The following is a 16500-nucleotide window of genomic DNA, read 5'->3' as shown; positions in this document are numbered from 1 at the left end:
TCTTCCCTCCAAATATCTGGGAATACCTCTCACTGACAAACCTCTGAGTAAAGAAGTTTGGGAGCCAGTAACTAATAAACTGAAGGACAAAGTCAGTAATTGGACAAGCAGATCTTTGAATTTAGCAGGCAGGCTAGTTCTTACAAAGGCAGTCCTACAAACCATTCCAATTTTCATGTTTTCAGCTCTTCCTGTCCCAATGGGAGTTTCACAACAAATCAGGAATATCCAAAGAGATTTTCTTTGGGGTAAAGGGGAAGAGAAAAAGAAATGGGCTCTGGTAGCTTGGGACAAGCTATGCAAACCCAAAACCCACGGTGGTTTGGGTCTCCATGACCCGGACACTCTAAGAAAAGTTTTGGGGGCAAAACTTTGGTGGAGATGGCTAAAGGAAATGAGAAACCCCTAGGCTAAGCTCTGGAAATAGAAATATGCAATGGACTGGCAAGAAAGGGACCACATTTGAATGACAGGACACATCAGGGGTTCCCATATTTGGAACAATGCTTGGGAGAACAGAGCCTTAGTTCAGAAACATAGTTTCTGGGAGATCAGAAATGGGAATCTTGCCTGGTTTTGGGAGGATAACTAGCAGCAGGAACCTAACCTATGCAGAGAAGGACTGGACATTATAAAAAATGATACCATCAATAAAGGACTGAAAAGGGTAAGTGACTTTTGGGATCAGACAAGGGACAATGGTAAATGGAGAAGATGGAAGGTACCAGTTTATAGTGAAGAGACCCCTTTGAAGGACCAAGCTGAAGTTCTTGAAGCGATTCTGGAAAAGAGAAAAATTTTGACTTCAACCTTGAATGACCAACTAAGATGGGGGAGAAACAATGAGGGCATCATCAACCTTAAAGAAGCCAAAAGAACAGCCACCGGACTTAACTATCCAATCCCTGATAAGATATGGAAGGACCTATGGCACAACCCACACTGGATGAAGATCAAACTATTCATGTGGCTGGTACAACATAAAAAGATTTTGACTTGGGAAAATCTTAGAAAGAGAGGTTTTGTTGGTCCATCAAGATGCCAGTTATGTGGTCTACAGGAAGAAACTATGGATCACCTTCTCAATCTCTACTCATTTACCTCCACCTTATGGAACTACGTGTCCTCAATCTTAAATCAAACGGACAGGGGCGAAAATGACATCACTGAAACTTTAAAGAATTGGAGGAAAGACTTCTTAGATAATGAGATAGTCAACATAGCCTGGACTTTGATTCCAGGATTTTTGATCTGGGATGTTTGGAAAGAACGCAACAACAGGATTTTCAAGGACAAATCTGGCTCAACCCAAAGCATCATGGCTAAGATCTTAAAACAGCTCAAAGAAATTGTTAATGCCCTTCTGAAGCAACCCCCTGAGAAACCCCCTTGTCACCAGGATGCTCACATTCTACGATTGTTGGGGCTCCAGCTGCCTGTCCCTCAAGGCATAAACAAGATCGCAAGGCACATATCAGAAGGAAAGGCTTTCTGGCAACCCCCTCCCCATGGCTTTTTGAAATTCAATATAGATGGAGCCTCAAAAGGAAACCCTGGGGATGCTGGTTACGGAGGAGTCATAAGAGATGAAGAGGGCAATATAAAAATCATCTTTCACAGTCATTTGGGGAATGCCACTAACAATATGGTGGAACTCATGGCCATTGAGCAATGCTTAGAAATTCTGATTGATTACAATTTACATAATACAATCATAGAGGCTGACTCGGAATTAACAATTAATTCGGTAAAAAAGATAGGCACTGGCACTGCACCAGACAAAGTTTCGAACCATTGGAGACTTTTGCAGGTCTATCACCGAATTCAATCTCACCTAAGAATACTAAGAACACTTAGATTTGTTCATGTGCGCAGAAATGCCAACAGAGTGGCAGACCGGCTGGCTAATGAAGGGGTGCTCTGTACAAGAGACAATAAGATTTGGCTGTGGGAGTCAGTACCTGCAGGGAAACTGCATGAGGACTGCCACACTCTGGCTCGCGCAGACAGGGAGCATTATCAGTGCATGAAGGAGAAGTAGCCAGTTGAAAATCACGCAGATGGATGATAAGGGTTCGACAAATAGAGGACCAGAGAATTGGCACATTTGGGTCTCGCAGTGGGAAGGATGGCAGTGGGGGAAGAGCGTGAAGCTAAACCACGGCACCAAGAGTTTTGCTACAGTACAAGGTAGTTTTGCTACAGTTAAAGTGGTTTTCGGGCGCCCTCAAGACCCTAAGTGGTTTAATAGAAAGGCTCCTGATGCCACTAACTGTTCAACACGTGGCTCAAGGAGGAGAGAGAATACCGCCTTCATCGGGCGGGTATTCCTCACTCTTCTTTCCAGCCCGATATCCTTTACAGCCGTTGGATCTAGGATTAGCAGATCTACGGCTAAGGTTTGTTGTGCAAGTTGATGGGACCGGGTTATCTTCCTTGCACGTTTCTCCTCAGGGTCGAGATCGAGGAATTTCGGGTGGAACACTTGCTCGAGGGTTATCACCCTAGCGGACCCGAAATCTTTTCACCGCGGTCTCTATTTCCTCATCGGGTCCGCTTAAAGACTTATTGAGTTTTCTTGTTTTCATTCAGATTTAGATCCTCGTCCATTAGACAGATCGAACGGTTTAGGAGGTTGTTTTGTTTTGTGGGCCCTCGGCCAGGAGCTCGAGCAGTTGGCTTTGGGTTTGTTGTATTTTATGTAACCTATTTTTTAGCTACAAGTGAATAGAAGGTCCGATTCTTGCTTCAGCAAAAAAAAAAACTATTTATAAATAATATATGGTATTATTTCTTAATTTTTTAAATTAAGATTTATATTAAATGATAATTTTTAATATTTTGAAAAGATTGAAACAAATTCTACCCAAAAATACATTTTACAACTACATTTCAAAACATAATTGTTAATTTTTTTAATATATCACAATAATGATCAAATAATTTCACTATTATTTTAAAAGAGACATGGAAAACTACTATGTAACACTTATTTATATATGTATTGTTAGAATTTAAATGAAAAAATAGTTATATATATATATATATATATATATATTTTATTTTTTTTTGATTTTAGAGATTTTTAAATAAAAAATCTCATATAATTTCAACAGGTAAACCACCTAAATTATATATTAAACATATATAATATTTATTAGTAATTATCTTCTTTTGTTAAGTTCAAAGTTTTATTCCTAATTTATGAAATTACATAACTGGAGAGTTGCTCCATTACCCAAAATTTGTTGCTAGGAAACGAGATTGGGGGCATTGCAAAAAGGTCTTTACCAAAAGACATTTAAAATCAAAATTTATACAAAAATCAACAGAGTTATGTTGTTCATAAATGTAATTATCCACTGAACTAAATTGCTTAAGTTGACAATTAATAAAGTATCTATAAAAACTATGAAACTGATGGTAGCAATCATGCAATCTATGAAGGAAAAGAGGGATCTATCTCAATAGAGTTTGCATCATGCTTATTAGTATTGCTTTGGTGATTTATAAATTGTTGTAGATATTTTATTAGAAAATTCATCAAAATAGATATACTAAAATATATTTGAAAATCTGGAATATACAATATGAGAGTTTATTTCCCCTTAGATTTTTAATATGTAAATTATTGTTTATTGTGTTTACATAAAAAGTTATAATTATGAAAAAATTAGAGAACAACAAAATAAAACTCACAAACCACAAATTAACACAAGATATAACCTAGGAAACCTTGTTACCTCAGCTTGTTTTCCCTAAGCCCTTACCAACCTTTCATTATCTACCTTACAACCCCTAATTTCGGCCCTTAGACTTCGTAAGGTATCCATTAGGTTAGGAGAAGATATATTTCTTTGTATGAGCCATGGTTGAACTATAGATGTTTTCTGTAACTCCAAGAATACAAAGAATAGATGGAGAAAATTTTTGAATGTATTTGACTAAAAAAATCATCCATCAAATTCCAATGGAGTTATCTTTAGTGCAACTTTTTAGAGTTTCGAGTGCCGGAATCTGACAGAAAAATGTGGTGAAACCTTAATTTGTGTTATTTAAACTCGTTTTTGAAGTGTATATATAGATTCGACACGCTGAAAAACCCCTAAGGCACTTCTATTGTGCAGGGGTTACCCATCAAACTTGTGATTTCAATGAATTCTTACCGGATTTTAGAAAAATTAAACCAGAAAAATGCACCAAAAAAATACATAAAAACAACTCAAATTCCAATTCCATGTTCGAAAGAGTACAATCTCTTATTCTCAATGAATTCTTACTAAATTTTAGAAAAATTAAACTAGAAAAATCCACCAAAAAAACTTTTAAAAAATCACATAAAAACAACTCAAATTCTAATTCCATGTTCCAACTAGTACAATCTCTTATTCTCAAATAATACAAAATGTTCCTCTCCCTTCCTGAAACGTTCAATGTGCCCGTTGCCCCGCTCTCACTAATAAACAAATGATGTTTTTCCATGCAGGGATTCAATAATAGAGTTCAGGCTTCTGTGATCCATATCAATTAAGAGAGAGATTTTTTGGCGAAAATCACATGGAAAATCATTTGTCGACGCGTTTCGAACCAACAAGTGTGGTTCATCGTCAGGACAAGTTGAAGAAACAGATCCAGCTAAGCAAGTTAAATAGGCAGAACAGAGACTCCTGACCAAGGGCTAGTTTGACTCAAGGACCAGGGTCAAAAATATTTTAGGACCAAAATTTATAAGTTTAATAAAAAAATTATTAGAAAATTAGTTAAATAAAGGACCCTAAAAACAATATAAATATAAACTAATATTATTTAAAATACTATTAAAATTAGGAATAATAATAAATAGATGAATAAAAGAACTAACAAAGGTCAAAAAGGGGGGAAGTTAGTTAGGAAAATTAGTTAAAAATATTCAAAATAAAACAAGTAAATAGATAAATGAACAATAAATTGAAAATTAAAAATTAAAAACTAAGAAACGTGAGGATAGATTAGTTAGGAAATTATTTAAAAATACTAAAATAAACCAAATAAATAGATAATAGAAATGAAAAAGTGAATAAATAAATAAACTAGTTGTAGTGAAAAACATAAAAATAATAATAATAAAATAGTAAATAAAATAATAAAAATAATAAAAAACAAATCAAAACAAAGGACCTAAAAGTCTATAAATACTATAAAAATTATCGAAAAAGTTAATGGAAGAAAACCAACGAGGTTGGAAAAAATAAGACAAAAATGGTAATCATGAAACGAATAAATAATAAGAATAAAATAAAAAGGTTAGTTAGAAAAATAAGTTAAAAAGACTTTAGAAAATAAATTAATAGAACGAATAAATAGATAAAACAAGTGAATAGATAAATAAAACAAGTAAATAGATAAATGAAAAAGCCAGGTTAAAACGAGGATAGGTTAGTTCGGAATTTATTTAAAACATTAAAATAAAACAAATAAATAGATAATGGAAAATTAAAATAGAAATGAAAAAATAAATAAATAAACTAGTTATTGCGAAAAACATAATAAAATAATAATAATAATAAAATAGTAAATAAAATGATAAAAATCAAATCAACACAAAGGACCTAAAAGCCTATAAATATTATAAAAATTAACGGAAGAAAACCAACGAGGTTGGAAAAATAAGGACATAATAGGAACAAAATAAAGGTTAGTTAGAAAAATAATTTAAAAAGGCTTAGAAAATAAAATGACCGAACCAATAAAAAAGTAAAATAAAGACCAAACAAATAGTCTACAAATAAAGGGGGAGGTTAGTTAAAAAGTAATAACAGAACAAATTAATAAACTAAGAAAATTAATAAAAATTAGTTCAAAAGACTCAAAAAACAAAGGTAATAATAGAATGAATCAATAAAAGTAAATCCATGAAACAAAAAGGTTAATACTAGATAAATAAAAATAATGATAAAAAGTAAATAAATAAAAATAATAAAACGAAAAACCTAAAGAAGAGGGCGGACACCAACTATGAAGAGAGAGCAGGGACCCAACATCTACTAACTTTCCAGCCATCGTCTCTATTAAGATTGCGAGGCCTTTTTTCAATTTCAAGCGCTTCCCTAAATTTACGATGATGGAAATGCGAAACCCTAGGGAAGCGCTTGAAATTGAAAAAAGGCCTTGCAATCTTAATAGAGACGATGGCTGGAAAGTTAGTAGATGTTGGGTCCCTGCTCTCTCTTCATAGTTGGTGTCCGCCCTCTTCTTTAGGTTTTTCGTTTTATTATTTTTATTTATTTACTTTTTATCATTATTTTTATTTATCTAGTATTAACCTTTTTGTTTCATGGATTTACTTTTATTGATTCATTCTATTATTACCTTTGTTTTTTGAGTCTTTTGAACTAATTTTTATTAATTTTCTTAGTTTATTTATTTGTTCTGTTATTACTTTTTAACTAACCTCCCTCTTATATTTTTAGACTATTTGTTTGGTCTTTATTTTACTTTTTATTCGTTCGGTCATTTTATTTTCTAAGCCTTTTTAAATTATTTTTCTAACTAACCTTTATTTTGTTCCTATTATGTCCTTATTTTTCCAACCTCGTTGGTTTTCTTCCGTTAATTTTTATAATATTTATAGGCTTTTAGGTCCTTTGTGTTGATTTGATTTTTATCATTTTATTTACTATTTTATTATTATTATTTTTTCGCAATAACTAGTTTATTTATTTATTTTTTCATTTCTATTTTAATTTTCCATTATCTATTTATTTGTTTTATTTTAATATTTTAATTAAATTCCGAACTAACCTATCCTCGTTTTAACCTGGCTTTTTCATTTATCTATTTACTTGTTTTATTTATCTATTCACTTGTTTTATCTATTTATTCGTTCTATTAATTTATTTTCTAAAGTCTTTTTAACTTATTTTCCTAACTAACCTTTTTATTTTATTCTTATTATTTATTCGTTTCATGATTACCATTTTTGTCTTATTTTTTCCATCCTCGTTGGTTTTCTTCCATTAACTTTTTCGATAATTTTTATAGTATTTATAGACTTTTAGGTCCTTTGTTTTGATTTGTTTTTATTATTTTTATTATTTTATTTACTATTATTATTATTATTATTATTATTATGTTTTTCGCTACAACTAGTTTATTTATTTATTCACTTTTTCATTTCTATTATCTATTTATTTGGTTTATTTTAGTATTTTTAAATAATTTCCTAACTAATCTATCCTCAAGTTTCTTAGTTTTTAATTTTTAATTTTCAATTTATTGTTCATTTATCTATTTACTTGTTTTATTTTGAATATTTTTAACTAATTTTCCTAACTAACTCCCCCCCCCCTTTTGACCTTTGTTAGTTCTTTTATTCATCTATTTATTATTATTCCTAATTTTAATAGTATTTTAAATAATATTAGTTTATATTTATATTGTTTTTAGGGTCCTTTATTTAACTAATTTTCTAATAATTTTTTTATTAAACTTATAAATTTTGGTCCTAAAATATTTTTGACCCTGGTCCTTGAGTCAAACTAGCCGTTGGTCAGGAGTCTCTGTTCTGCCTATTTAACTTGCTTAGCTGGATCTGTTTCTTCAACTTGTCCTGACGATGAACCACACTTGTTGGTTTGAAACGCGTCGACAAATGATTTTCCATGTGATTTTCGCCGAAAAATCTCTCTCTTAAACAAATGATGTCTCGTAAGTTACGTCATTTCACGGCCGTCAGCGACGATCACAACTTCAAAAACCAAGGATGCAATGGGGCGGAAGTAATCGAGTATGCCTTCTATGAAACATGAGGTGAAAGTTCGAGAAGAGAGATATTTTTAAGCTGAAACACATTTTCCCACTTTAATGCCTACTTGAAAGGATCGTCTTTCATGGTTAAGGAATATTCTCTATTGTCTTTCTTATCTTTTTTGACAAAGATTATACTAGCAATTGTCCCAAAAGGTACAAAGAGAGGCCGATAGGATTAGTGAAAGGAAGAAAGTTCTATAGATAGTCAAGCATATGTAAAGGTAAGTAGTGACGAAGGCAATAACCACGTTGACCATCCTGTACCAGTACATTTGATATTAGAAGAACAAAACCAAAACCAAACCATTCATATTAATATAGTAAGTGTAGAACGCGTTCATACTTAAAGCTCAATAGGTTCAATAGATTATTGGCAGCACGGTTTTTTTCTAAATGAAAAGTAAATTACAACGTTGTACATGGTAAATGAAAAGTGGAGAAATTTGTGATTTGCAAATGTTAAAACAAATCACTTACATTACTGGTTGACAGTAGAACTAAAACATTAACATTATTAAAATTTTGAAACCGATTTTAAATTCATGTATTGTATTTTTCAAAGTATTTTGTTTTACATACTTAAGTCCTCAAATATAGTGGTTTTAGATTCCATTTTGGCAAACCCATCATTCAAAACAATATGTATTTCTCTAGCCCTCAAAGCAAGATTTTAGCACTTATTAATCTATGCTCTGTCCAAGATACAATTCAAACTTTCATTTTCAAGCATTTTAAGAGGCAAAACAGTGCAAATATTTTAAATGTTCTATTTACTTGTCTGAATTTCTACAAATAAAATATATATCTTACATCCCCACCCCACCTTTAAGGGGTTTAAAGGGCATTTTACAATTTGGCTTTCCAAAAATGGAAATAGTCTCAACCAAAATTTTCAGTTATACTTTAATCTGTGTCTCCAGATAACAACTCCCAATGATCGCCAGTTCACACAGAACATTGGTCACACACCAGTTGCCCCCACTTAACACTGGTTATGCATCACTCATTCGCAATAGGTTAACAAGTTTCTTTGATATCCAATTCTAACAATAGTTTTAGACCATCTTTGTGTTTTGCTTCCTCACATAATCTGTCTCCAGATATTTTTGCTTCTACACCCCCATACTCCCATACACTCGTTTTCCTTCTACTCAGACCAATCATCTTCAACTTTGATTTCAAACCAAGAAAGGGGTTCAAGGTTTCTACAATTTCAAATTCAATTAAAATGATTTCAGTTTCTTGGAATTTTCTCTGGAGCAATCTTTGCTGCCCCAAAACTGTTTATACCCTTTTCCATAAGTAGGATACATACGCAGCGACATTTTTCACTCAAACCCTGAAAAAGAACAAGCCTTCAGGGAATTTCGTCTGGATCTTTTATCATTAATGTAAACAAAGAAACACAATCTATAAATTCCCACTGTTTTCTTGAAAAAGGAATCAGAAGAATTTACATTTTAAATGGCAAATATGAATACTTTCGAAATTGTGATGAGTTTCTTCTTCCATATCTATCACATAAGTAGTTTTAGTGCCACCCCATTGTTGGCCACTCTTCGCCGCTACATCTGTAACCTGGACACTTTGCCTACTTCAATCGCCCTGCACAGTTCAGATCTCTCTTGCTACAGGATCTACGCATCAATTCTGCACTCAATGGCTCCACAATTATAGCCCCAAGCATAATTTGTCAGGGATTACCCTAGATTTGTCACGGTAACAATCTAGAAAGCAAATACTCAAAACTAATTGATTGAATATATATATATATATATAACAATAGTGTGGAGTTATTTCAACGAGGCTTGTCAAGGTAATCCCAGCTATTGTGGATCATGAGGCATTACTTTAAGAGACAATTACGAGATCAGTTTCAAAGCAGAGCTGTAGGAGATGGATCAAACAACAGAGCAGAACTTTATGCTTTTTGGTAGATTCTGAAAATAGCAATAGAGAAAGGTTTAAATTGTCTATAGGTGATAAGAGATTCCAAATACATTGCAGAGAGGTCAAATGGAAATTTCAATCAGGAAAATTTGCAGCTGGCCCATCATTGGACGGAATTAGAGAAGCAAGGAAAAATTCCATGTCATTATCTTTTCAGCGTGTCTGCAAGGGATAAATATGAAGGCTGATATATTGTTCAAGTAAGCACTGAGGATGCAGAACAGATGGATGGAGATGATTGAATACCCCATCTGGACCTTCTCATTCAATCTATTTCTAATCAAGCTATTATAGTAATGACCTTTTGGATGGCTGTTTTGGAAGCAATGTCAAAACTTAAACATCATACTTACCCTAAAATTATTATAACTGTTTACATGCTTTCCACGACTTTAATTGCATACCATAGTTACACATAAAAGCCACGACATTAATCACATAACAGTTTGAAATAGTTCAGCATGCCTTCATAACATTGGAGATATTCCAACTGTGTTCATATTTGTCACTAATCCTGGATGACTTTAATTACAGTTCTCAGACCCTCTCCTTTAAGCATGTGATCAAATGCCTTCTTGATGTCAGCAAAAGAAACCTTGTCTGTAACAAATTTATCCAGTCCAAGCTCCTGCAAATTTAACAATCAAGGAAGGAAAGATTAAAACCGTAATTATAACTCTAATTAGATATGATAAGCATAGATTGCTCCCGTCATGGTACGGACAAAAAAAAAACAACTGGGAAATATGACCACACAGTATTATCTACAATTATGGTTTGAATAAGCTGTTACAACTATGTTATGAAGTCTTACCCCATTCAAATACATCTCTACAAGGCCTGGAAAATCAGTACGAGGCTTATAATTTCCAAAGAAGGTTCCTTTCAACGTTTTCTCGCTCAGAAAGTTTACAGGATTCGTTTTAAAGACTGCGTCTGAACGAGGGACCCCTGTTAAAACGGCTACACCCCAACCCTGCAAAAACAGAACTCTGATAACAAACATATGCATTGCCTGCATTTTCTTAATTAAATCGAAGCAATCAGTTTAAAATTTAAAGCTACAGCTTAGAATTGAAATGATTGATGTATCTTAAACCAAAGGAAACCAAGAGCTAGTACATCATGGCAGCATTCCAAAGCTTGAACCATGGCCTCAATACTCCCTGTGCATTCGACGCTGCAGTCCACCCCTCCATCAGTTTTTTTCGCAATTACCTGTAAACATTTTTTATAAGTGTTTGGAAATTAAGAGTCTACACTGCTTTGAATGGATGGTGAATGAGTGCACTCCATGCGAAAACTTAAAATCTCCCCCACCTAAGTACTAAAGTACCACACTAGTCAAAAGCAACCAATACTCTGATCTGGGAGAGAGTTTTATGATCATTTTGGGCAGCTCAACCTACCTGCTGAACAGGTTTTTTGTACTCTTTAGGGTTGCGTTACTCCAAATTGTTTTGCTGAGAAAGGAAAGATTACAAGAAAGGGTTAAAAAGGCAATTCTACAAGTCAACATATCAACATATGTACACAGATTTTCCAATAATGGAAGTGGGAAATATACAATTACCTCGTTCATATCTCTCATTATTGAAATCGATTCCAATTATTCGAGCAGCTCCTGCAATTCTTGCACCTTCACAAGCCTGCGTAGTTAAACTCGGGTCAGAAGGCTAACATATAATTAAACTCTACCCTCATCATATTGGTCCCAATGAAAATGCAGGTAGGGGAAGTGAACAGAATAGTCCCTAGAAAAAGGTTTGAGGACTTTAAAACTGCAACATATACTAATATGCATACAGTGGAACATAAAGAGGGCACTTGTTATTAGTACTTACAACAAGCCCAACAGCCCCCGGGCCAAACACTGCTACTATCGAACCCTTCTTGGGTTTGCCTGCGTTCAAAGTAGCACCCATCCCTGATTCCACAACAGAGAAGAATTTTACACAACAATTCCAGTCAAAGAAACCATTATCTTTACACTGGACATTAACATCTGCTCATTATCACAAAAGTAACAACAATCAATCATATGATCCCTATCAATCATAATCACCATTCATCCATCAAGAATCAAAACCACCATGGGCCATGGCGTGAAGATTGAAATTAAGATTCATGAACCAAAATAAATGAAGGTACTCAAACATTAAACTGTCCATTGTCAAGAATCTAGAATCAAGAGTCAAACCTGAAATCATAACTCAGTAGTTTTATGTTTGAGTGAAATTTCTGCCAAGAATCAGCAGATTTAGGAGGGGTTAGGTAGCTTCAGGAGGGTCAATCTTGCTCTGGGGCAGACTGCCGGGTCTGGCTCAAACCAACTCATCTAGGGTGGAGAATCACGTAGACTCAGTGACTCGAGAGTCTGCGAAGAGTCATGTAACTATATAGGTTTTGTTCCAAACAAACTCATTCTTTGTAAGGTTGAGCCCAGAAACCCATTCTCATTACTTGAGTTACAGAAAGCCTTTATGTCGCTTGAATCCATGCCTCGTTGTAGCTCATTCTTTTGTGTGAGCAATATATGTACTGCTGGGCAATTCCTTAGTGTTATGGTTTGTTCTATCGCTTGGAATTATTCCTTAGTTTCCTATTGTGTGATAAAGTGTTGATGTGTTTCCCCTTCTTCACTCGAGATCATCAACACACTGTATTTGGTTATTTACTGATCTACAACTTCACTGGTTAATCTTTGCAATACTCAGAACTGCCACCGCACTCTTATTGATCATCGTATGCTTCTGCTGGGCTCAATTGCTGCTTACAGTAACTGCCCCTGTGTTGCACCGATCCATTAGGGTCCACTTGTTTTCCTTTCACCTAGGGCTGAGCAAAATCCATTGAGTTCTGCTCTCATGTGCAGATTCAGTTTTCAAATATCTTTCAAACAAAATATGGAACAAGCACAATTGTGTCCAGCCAAATGTAACACACTACAATGCTTAACAAACATTATGATAAATAAGCTAAATTAATAAGTGGATGAACACATACAAGAAGAACATGTCGCAATCCAAGGGTTGGATTCCAATCCTTCTTCAAAGTATTGACACAAATCTCTCCATTGTTTGCAATATTAGGGTGGAAGATTTTTGTGACAAAATACCCTGCAGTCCAAGCCAATTATTAATATCAAATGACACAAGTTTATTTCTCAGTTTTTACATGTCATGCATCCCCCTTATACTTGATTTAGATAAGCAGTAAGCAGAAAAACAGAAAGGATGTCCTTCTAAAGCAAATATAATATCCATTTAAGAGAATGAAAATAGGATGAAGCATCATAAGGATCAACAATTACCCTTGGGAGGAGAGTTGGGAAAATCAGGAGTTAGAACCAGTTTCATTCGAAAAACACCAGATTCATATGGAGTGCCAGCTGCAATAAAAAGCATCAACATGTAAATATAGCTATGCTTAAAAAATCTAGTAATAACCATGCAAAAAAATAATGAAACTTATGAACAAATGATCCCTTTCTCAAGCATTGAACATCCAAAATATATTGCATTGTGCTTGCTGAATTATTCATTTATAATGTACCTGGTCCTTCAATGTCCGCAAATATGGTCGAAAAGTTGTCATCATTCACCACCACTTTTATACCTCCGGGAGGTGATTCATCGAGACTCTTCAGCTCCTTTGCAATTTCTTTTATCACCCTGGGTGGGAGGTTCTCGTTTTCAGCCTGTAACAGAAAATTTAAATGTATTTATGTATGAAGATCTACTTCAAAATGGAAAGCATCGCAATAATCTACGCCTGACAGCAACCATATTAACTGATCATAAGCAACTAAAAAAATATAACAGCCTACATGCAATATGCACCACTGTCTAGGATGTTGGGGTTTTACATTCTGTAAATTGAAGACTAGTTGGAACTCTGCACCTTTAATTTAAGCATTGAGGAGATGAAAGGAAAAGGGACTTTCTTGCAGTGCTGAAGAAACAAAACTATGCCAAAAATATATGTATTGGTAAACATTCACAACATGCCAATTACTGATAGCTATTTATGTATATGCAAATGGTAGTAAGAGCTGAAAGGCCCCATCTATTTACTGATGTAAGGTTTTTACTTTTGAAAGGAAAACCGACTTTCTTGCAGTAAAAAATAAACAAATCTATGCATAAGGAGCTAAAAGGTCCCATCATCCATCAGTTGGGTCAAAATTTCTGCCATGTCCCACTGATACAATTTGCCTGGAATTCAACTTGTAGCAATGGCTGAAAACATCTACTTGCTGATTTGGTGGAGGGAACCCTCCCTATCTAGCAGGTAAGGTAAGAATGACAACTTCAGTTAAAGAATGTGGCAAGGGAAAAGAATAGATAACATAGTCAAGGAATAAAAACCACTCGCCATGACAAGATAAAGGGGCCAGGTATTCATTTCTATCCATATTGACCAAATGTGACAAGATAAAGGAGCCAAGTATTCATTTCTATCCATATTGACCAAATGTATCGGGGTGCAAAATGTGCACAGCATTAACATAATTGCCCGTATTATGATTTGTCACAATTGTTTAGAGTTTCCACCTACCGATCTTAGAAGAAAAATAAAACCCTAATATTGCAGGTAAAATCAGTTAAAAGTTACCACAATTCCTGCTTAACTTTAACGTTTCATCATGAAAGATTTTTCACTAAAGAATATGGAACCAGGAAGCACCGAGAAAAACAGAGAAAGCAAACAAATGCAACTCGTTTATAATAAAATAATTTTCCACCTTGAAAACAGAAGGCATATTTTACTTACCATGAAATCAGAAGCAAAATAGTTTACTACAGCGCATATAATGCTTGTCCAAATTTCTGAAAACCCTAAAATTGGCTGTCCACACCTTTGGTTCTTCTTTACAAGAAAATATCTCTTTTCAGGTTATCTCTGTCTTCAGCTGTATGTACCGGCAAGATGATCAAAAGTTGTCCAAAACTGTCTCAGCATTCACATACATGATCTCTTTCGAGCGGTTGATCTTCCAATCACACTTGAATTTGGACGGAAGGCAATATCTACATATTTCAGAATCCATGTCAGAATGTTAAATTTCGAGTCCATGCACGAACTCCCACCAAATAATGACAATCAGAAAGTCATCTAGTTTATGCATTTTGCTTCCGTAGTTCTGTTTTCTTAGCATAACCATGAATTAAAGCCAATATATATAGGGTCAGTTTCAGTGACACCCGGTCACAGGGCTCGCATTGTCTTTTCGACGTGTGAATCCAGAAAATTTGTACTCATGTGTGCAACTTAAAAAAGTGGGTGCAAGGAAGAGTTTTCGAGCCTGTGACCACCCACCCAGCAAATGCAGGCGATGATTCCACAAGACTCGAAACCATGACCTTATAGAAAACCCCAAAACAGAACCAATTAAAATTTAAAAGAAATACAAGAAGTCGTGAATTCTTCTACTTGTGAGAAATCTAAAGAAAGATAAACTGAATTTCTACAAAGAAAGGTTGTCTTGCCCGGATTTCTCCATGAATGTAAAGTTATATTTGTGCATACGAATAATCAACAATTCCAGTAATTCACATGCTTAAAAAAGCCCAGAACGCAAATTTCAATGCCCATATTTGCAAAGGCCTTAAAAGATGCAACTCCCGAAAGATATCAGAAACGAATCTCTGAAACCAGGGCCAAAAAACCAAGCAGCAATCTAAAAAAGACCTCGTCTACTGAATTGAATTCTCAAAGCCTCAATCAACAAAATTAACCGATTCCCATGACATAAAACCCTAGCCCACTTGAAACCGGGGCCAAAATGACGCAAGATAGAGCCGATTCAGAGTGCGGCAAAGGAACCGAACCCCATACCGAAACCCTCGCAAGCTGCGAAACAAGATTCAGAAGTGAAGATTCGTTGGATCCGTTTTAGCTTGCGCTAGCATTTCTGTCGATTGTCTAGTCCGAACCCCGAAAACAGAAGAAACTGAAGATCGGCCCATGCATTCAATTCAAACACAATTTCACAGAAAACACAAGACAACAAATTAACGTCAGCTGAAGAGAATTCCAGACACTTACCGTTTAGACGATAATTCACTTCACTGAAATCGAGCTCTGTCAAACCCTCAACGGCAAGCCTGCAGTCGATTAACAGAAAGAAGATGACAATTATCAGAGTACCAACACAGTATTAAAGAAAGCAACTCCAGTCGATTAACAGAAAGAGGGAAAACAAGTATCAGAGTGCTGACACAGTATTAAAGAAAGCTGAAGTTTACTTCAAAGAGACGGTCCGAACCTAATGGAAAATTCCCGCTCCAAACCCCGCTTATCGCAGAAGAGAAGAAGCGCCGACGCGGAAGACCACGGCAGGGCAGAGGCCGTGCGGAGTCACCGGATTCCGGCAGGCAGACGACTCCTCGCTAGAATCCGTCAGGGTAATCTGCAGGCGAGCGAGCCTGGGAAGAATCGGAAAAGAGTGAAATAATTAAGCAGCATGGAACAGAGATCGAGTAGATAGAGCACGAATCACGGAGCTGTAGATTGGGAAGATAACTGCAGGAAGTTAACACGACCTGCCATTCCCTCGCAGAACTGTCCCGCTCTATTCTGACGCTAGCTGCACGAGACTGAAAAACTCCTGGTTATGCCATTCAGAATCTGATGCTACGTGTCAGTATGAGGAACAAAGGAGCCATTCAGAATCCAATGCCACGTGTCAGCACGAGAGCCAAAGGAACGACGAAAGTCTGTTCCAAAGGAAGGCCTATCGGCCTAATGAAATAAATG

At 35.1% G+C, this 16500-nt stretch overlaps 2 protein-coding genes across 10 annotated transcripts; both read right to left on the bottom strand.

The window, feature by feature from the left end:
* Window positions 1-9899: 9899 nt before the first annotated feature.
* Window positions 9900-11097, bottom strand: LOC149189798 (alcohol dehydrogenase-like). Its single transcript, XM_089411939.1, has 3 exons — window positions 10861-11097; window positions 10553-10714; window positions 9900-10366 (listed from the first exon to the last, which is right to left on the bottom strand). The coding sequence occupies exons 1-3, from the start codon at window positions 10888-10890 to the stop codon at window positions 10247-10249; spliced, it is 312 nt and encodes a 103-aa protein (XP_089268065.1). The 5' UTR covers window positions 10891-11097; the 3' UTR covers window positions 9900-10246.
* A 505-nt stretch (window positions 11098-11602) lies between these two features.
* On the bottom strand, window positions 11603-16300 carry LOC149189797 (ubiquitin-conjugating enzyme E2 22-like). Of its 9 annotated transcripts, none has more exons than XM_089411934.1 (7): window positions 15990-16300; window positions 15790-15848; window positions 14515-14771; window positions 13294-13438; window positions 13052-13129; window positions 12745-12857; window positions 11603-11665 (listed from the first exon to the last, which is right to left on the bottom strand). In XM_089411934.1, the coding sequence occupies exons 3-7, from the start codon at window positions 14515-14517 to the stop codon at window positions 11648-11650; spliced, it is 357 nt and encodes a 118-aa protein (XP_089268060.1). In that variant the 5' UTR covers window positions 14518-14771; window positions 15790-15848; window positions 15990-16300; the 3' UTR covers window positions 11603-11647. The 9 variants fall into 9 exon arrangements, with proteins under 9 accessions (XP_089268060.1, XP_089268062.1, XP_089268064.1 ...); XM_089411936.1 differs by lacking the exon at window positions 11603-11665 and adding an exon at window positions 11780-12597 and having other exon boundaries at window positions 13109-13129; XM_089411931.1 differs by lacking the exon at window positions 11603-11665 and adding an exon at window positions 11782-12597 and having other exon boundaries at window positions 15963-16300.
* Between the last annotated feature and the right edge of the window lie 200 nt (window positions 16301-16500).

The sequence above is a fragment of the Pinus tabuliformis genome, chromosome 3_1 (genome assembly GCF_031772625.1).
Source record: "Pinus tabuliformis cultivar Carrire ecotype Pingquan chromosome 3_1, CPIR1, whole genome shotgun sequence".
NCBI classification, from domain to species: domain Eukaryota; kingdom Viridiplantae; phylum Streptophyta; class Pinopsida; order Pinales; family Pinaceae; genus Pinus; species Pinus tabuliformis.
This window is presented reverse-complemented; position numbering and strand designations above follow the sequence as displayed.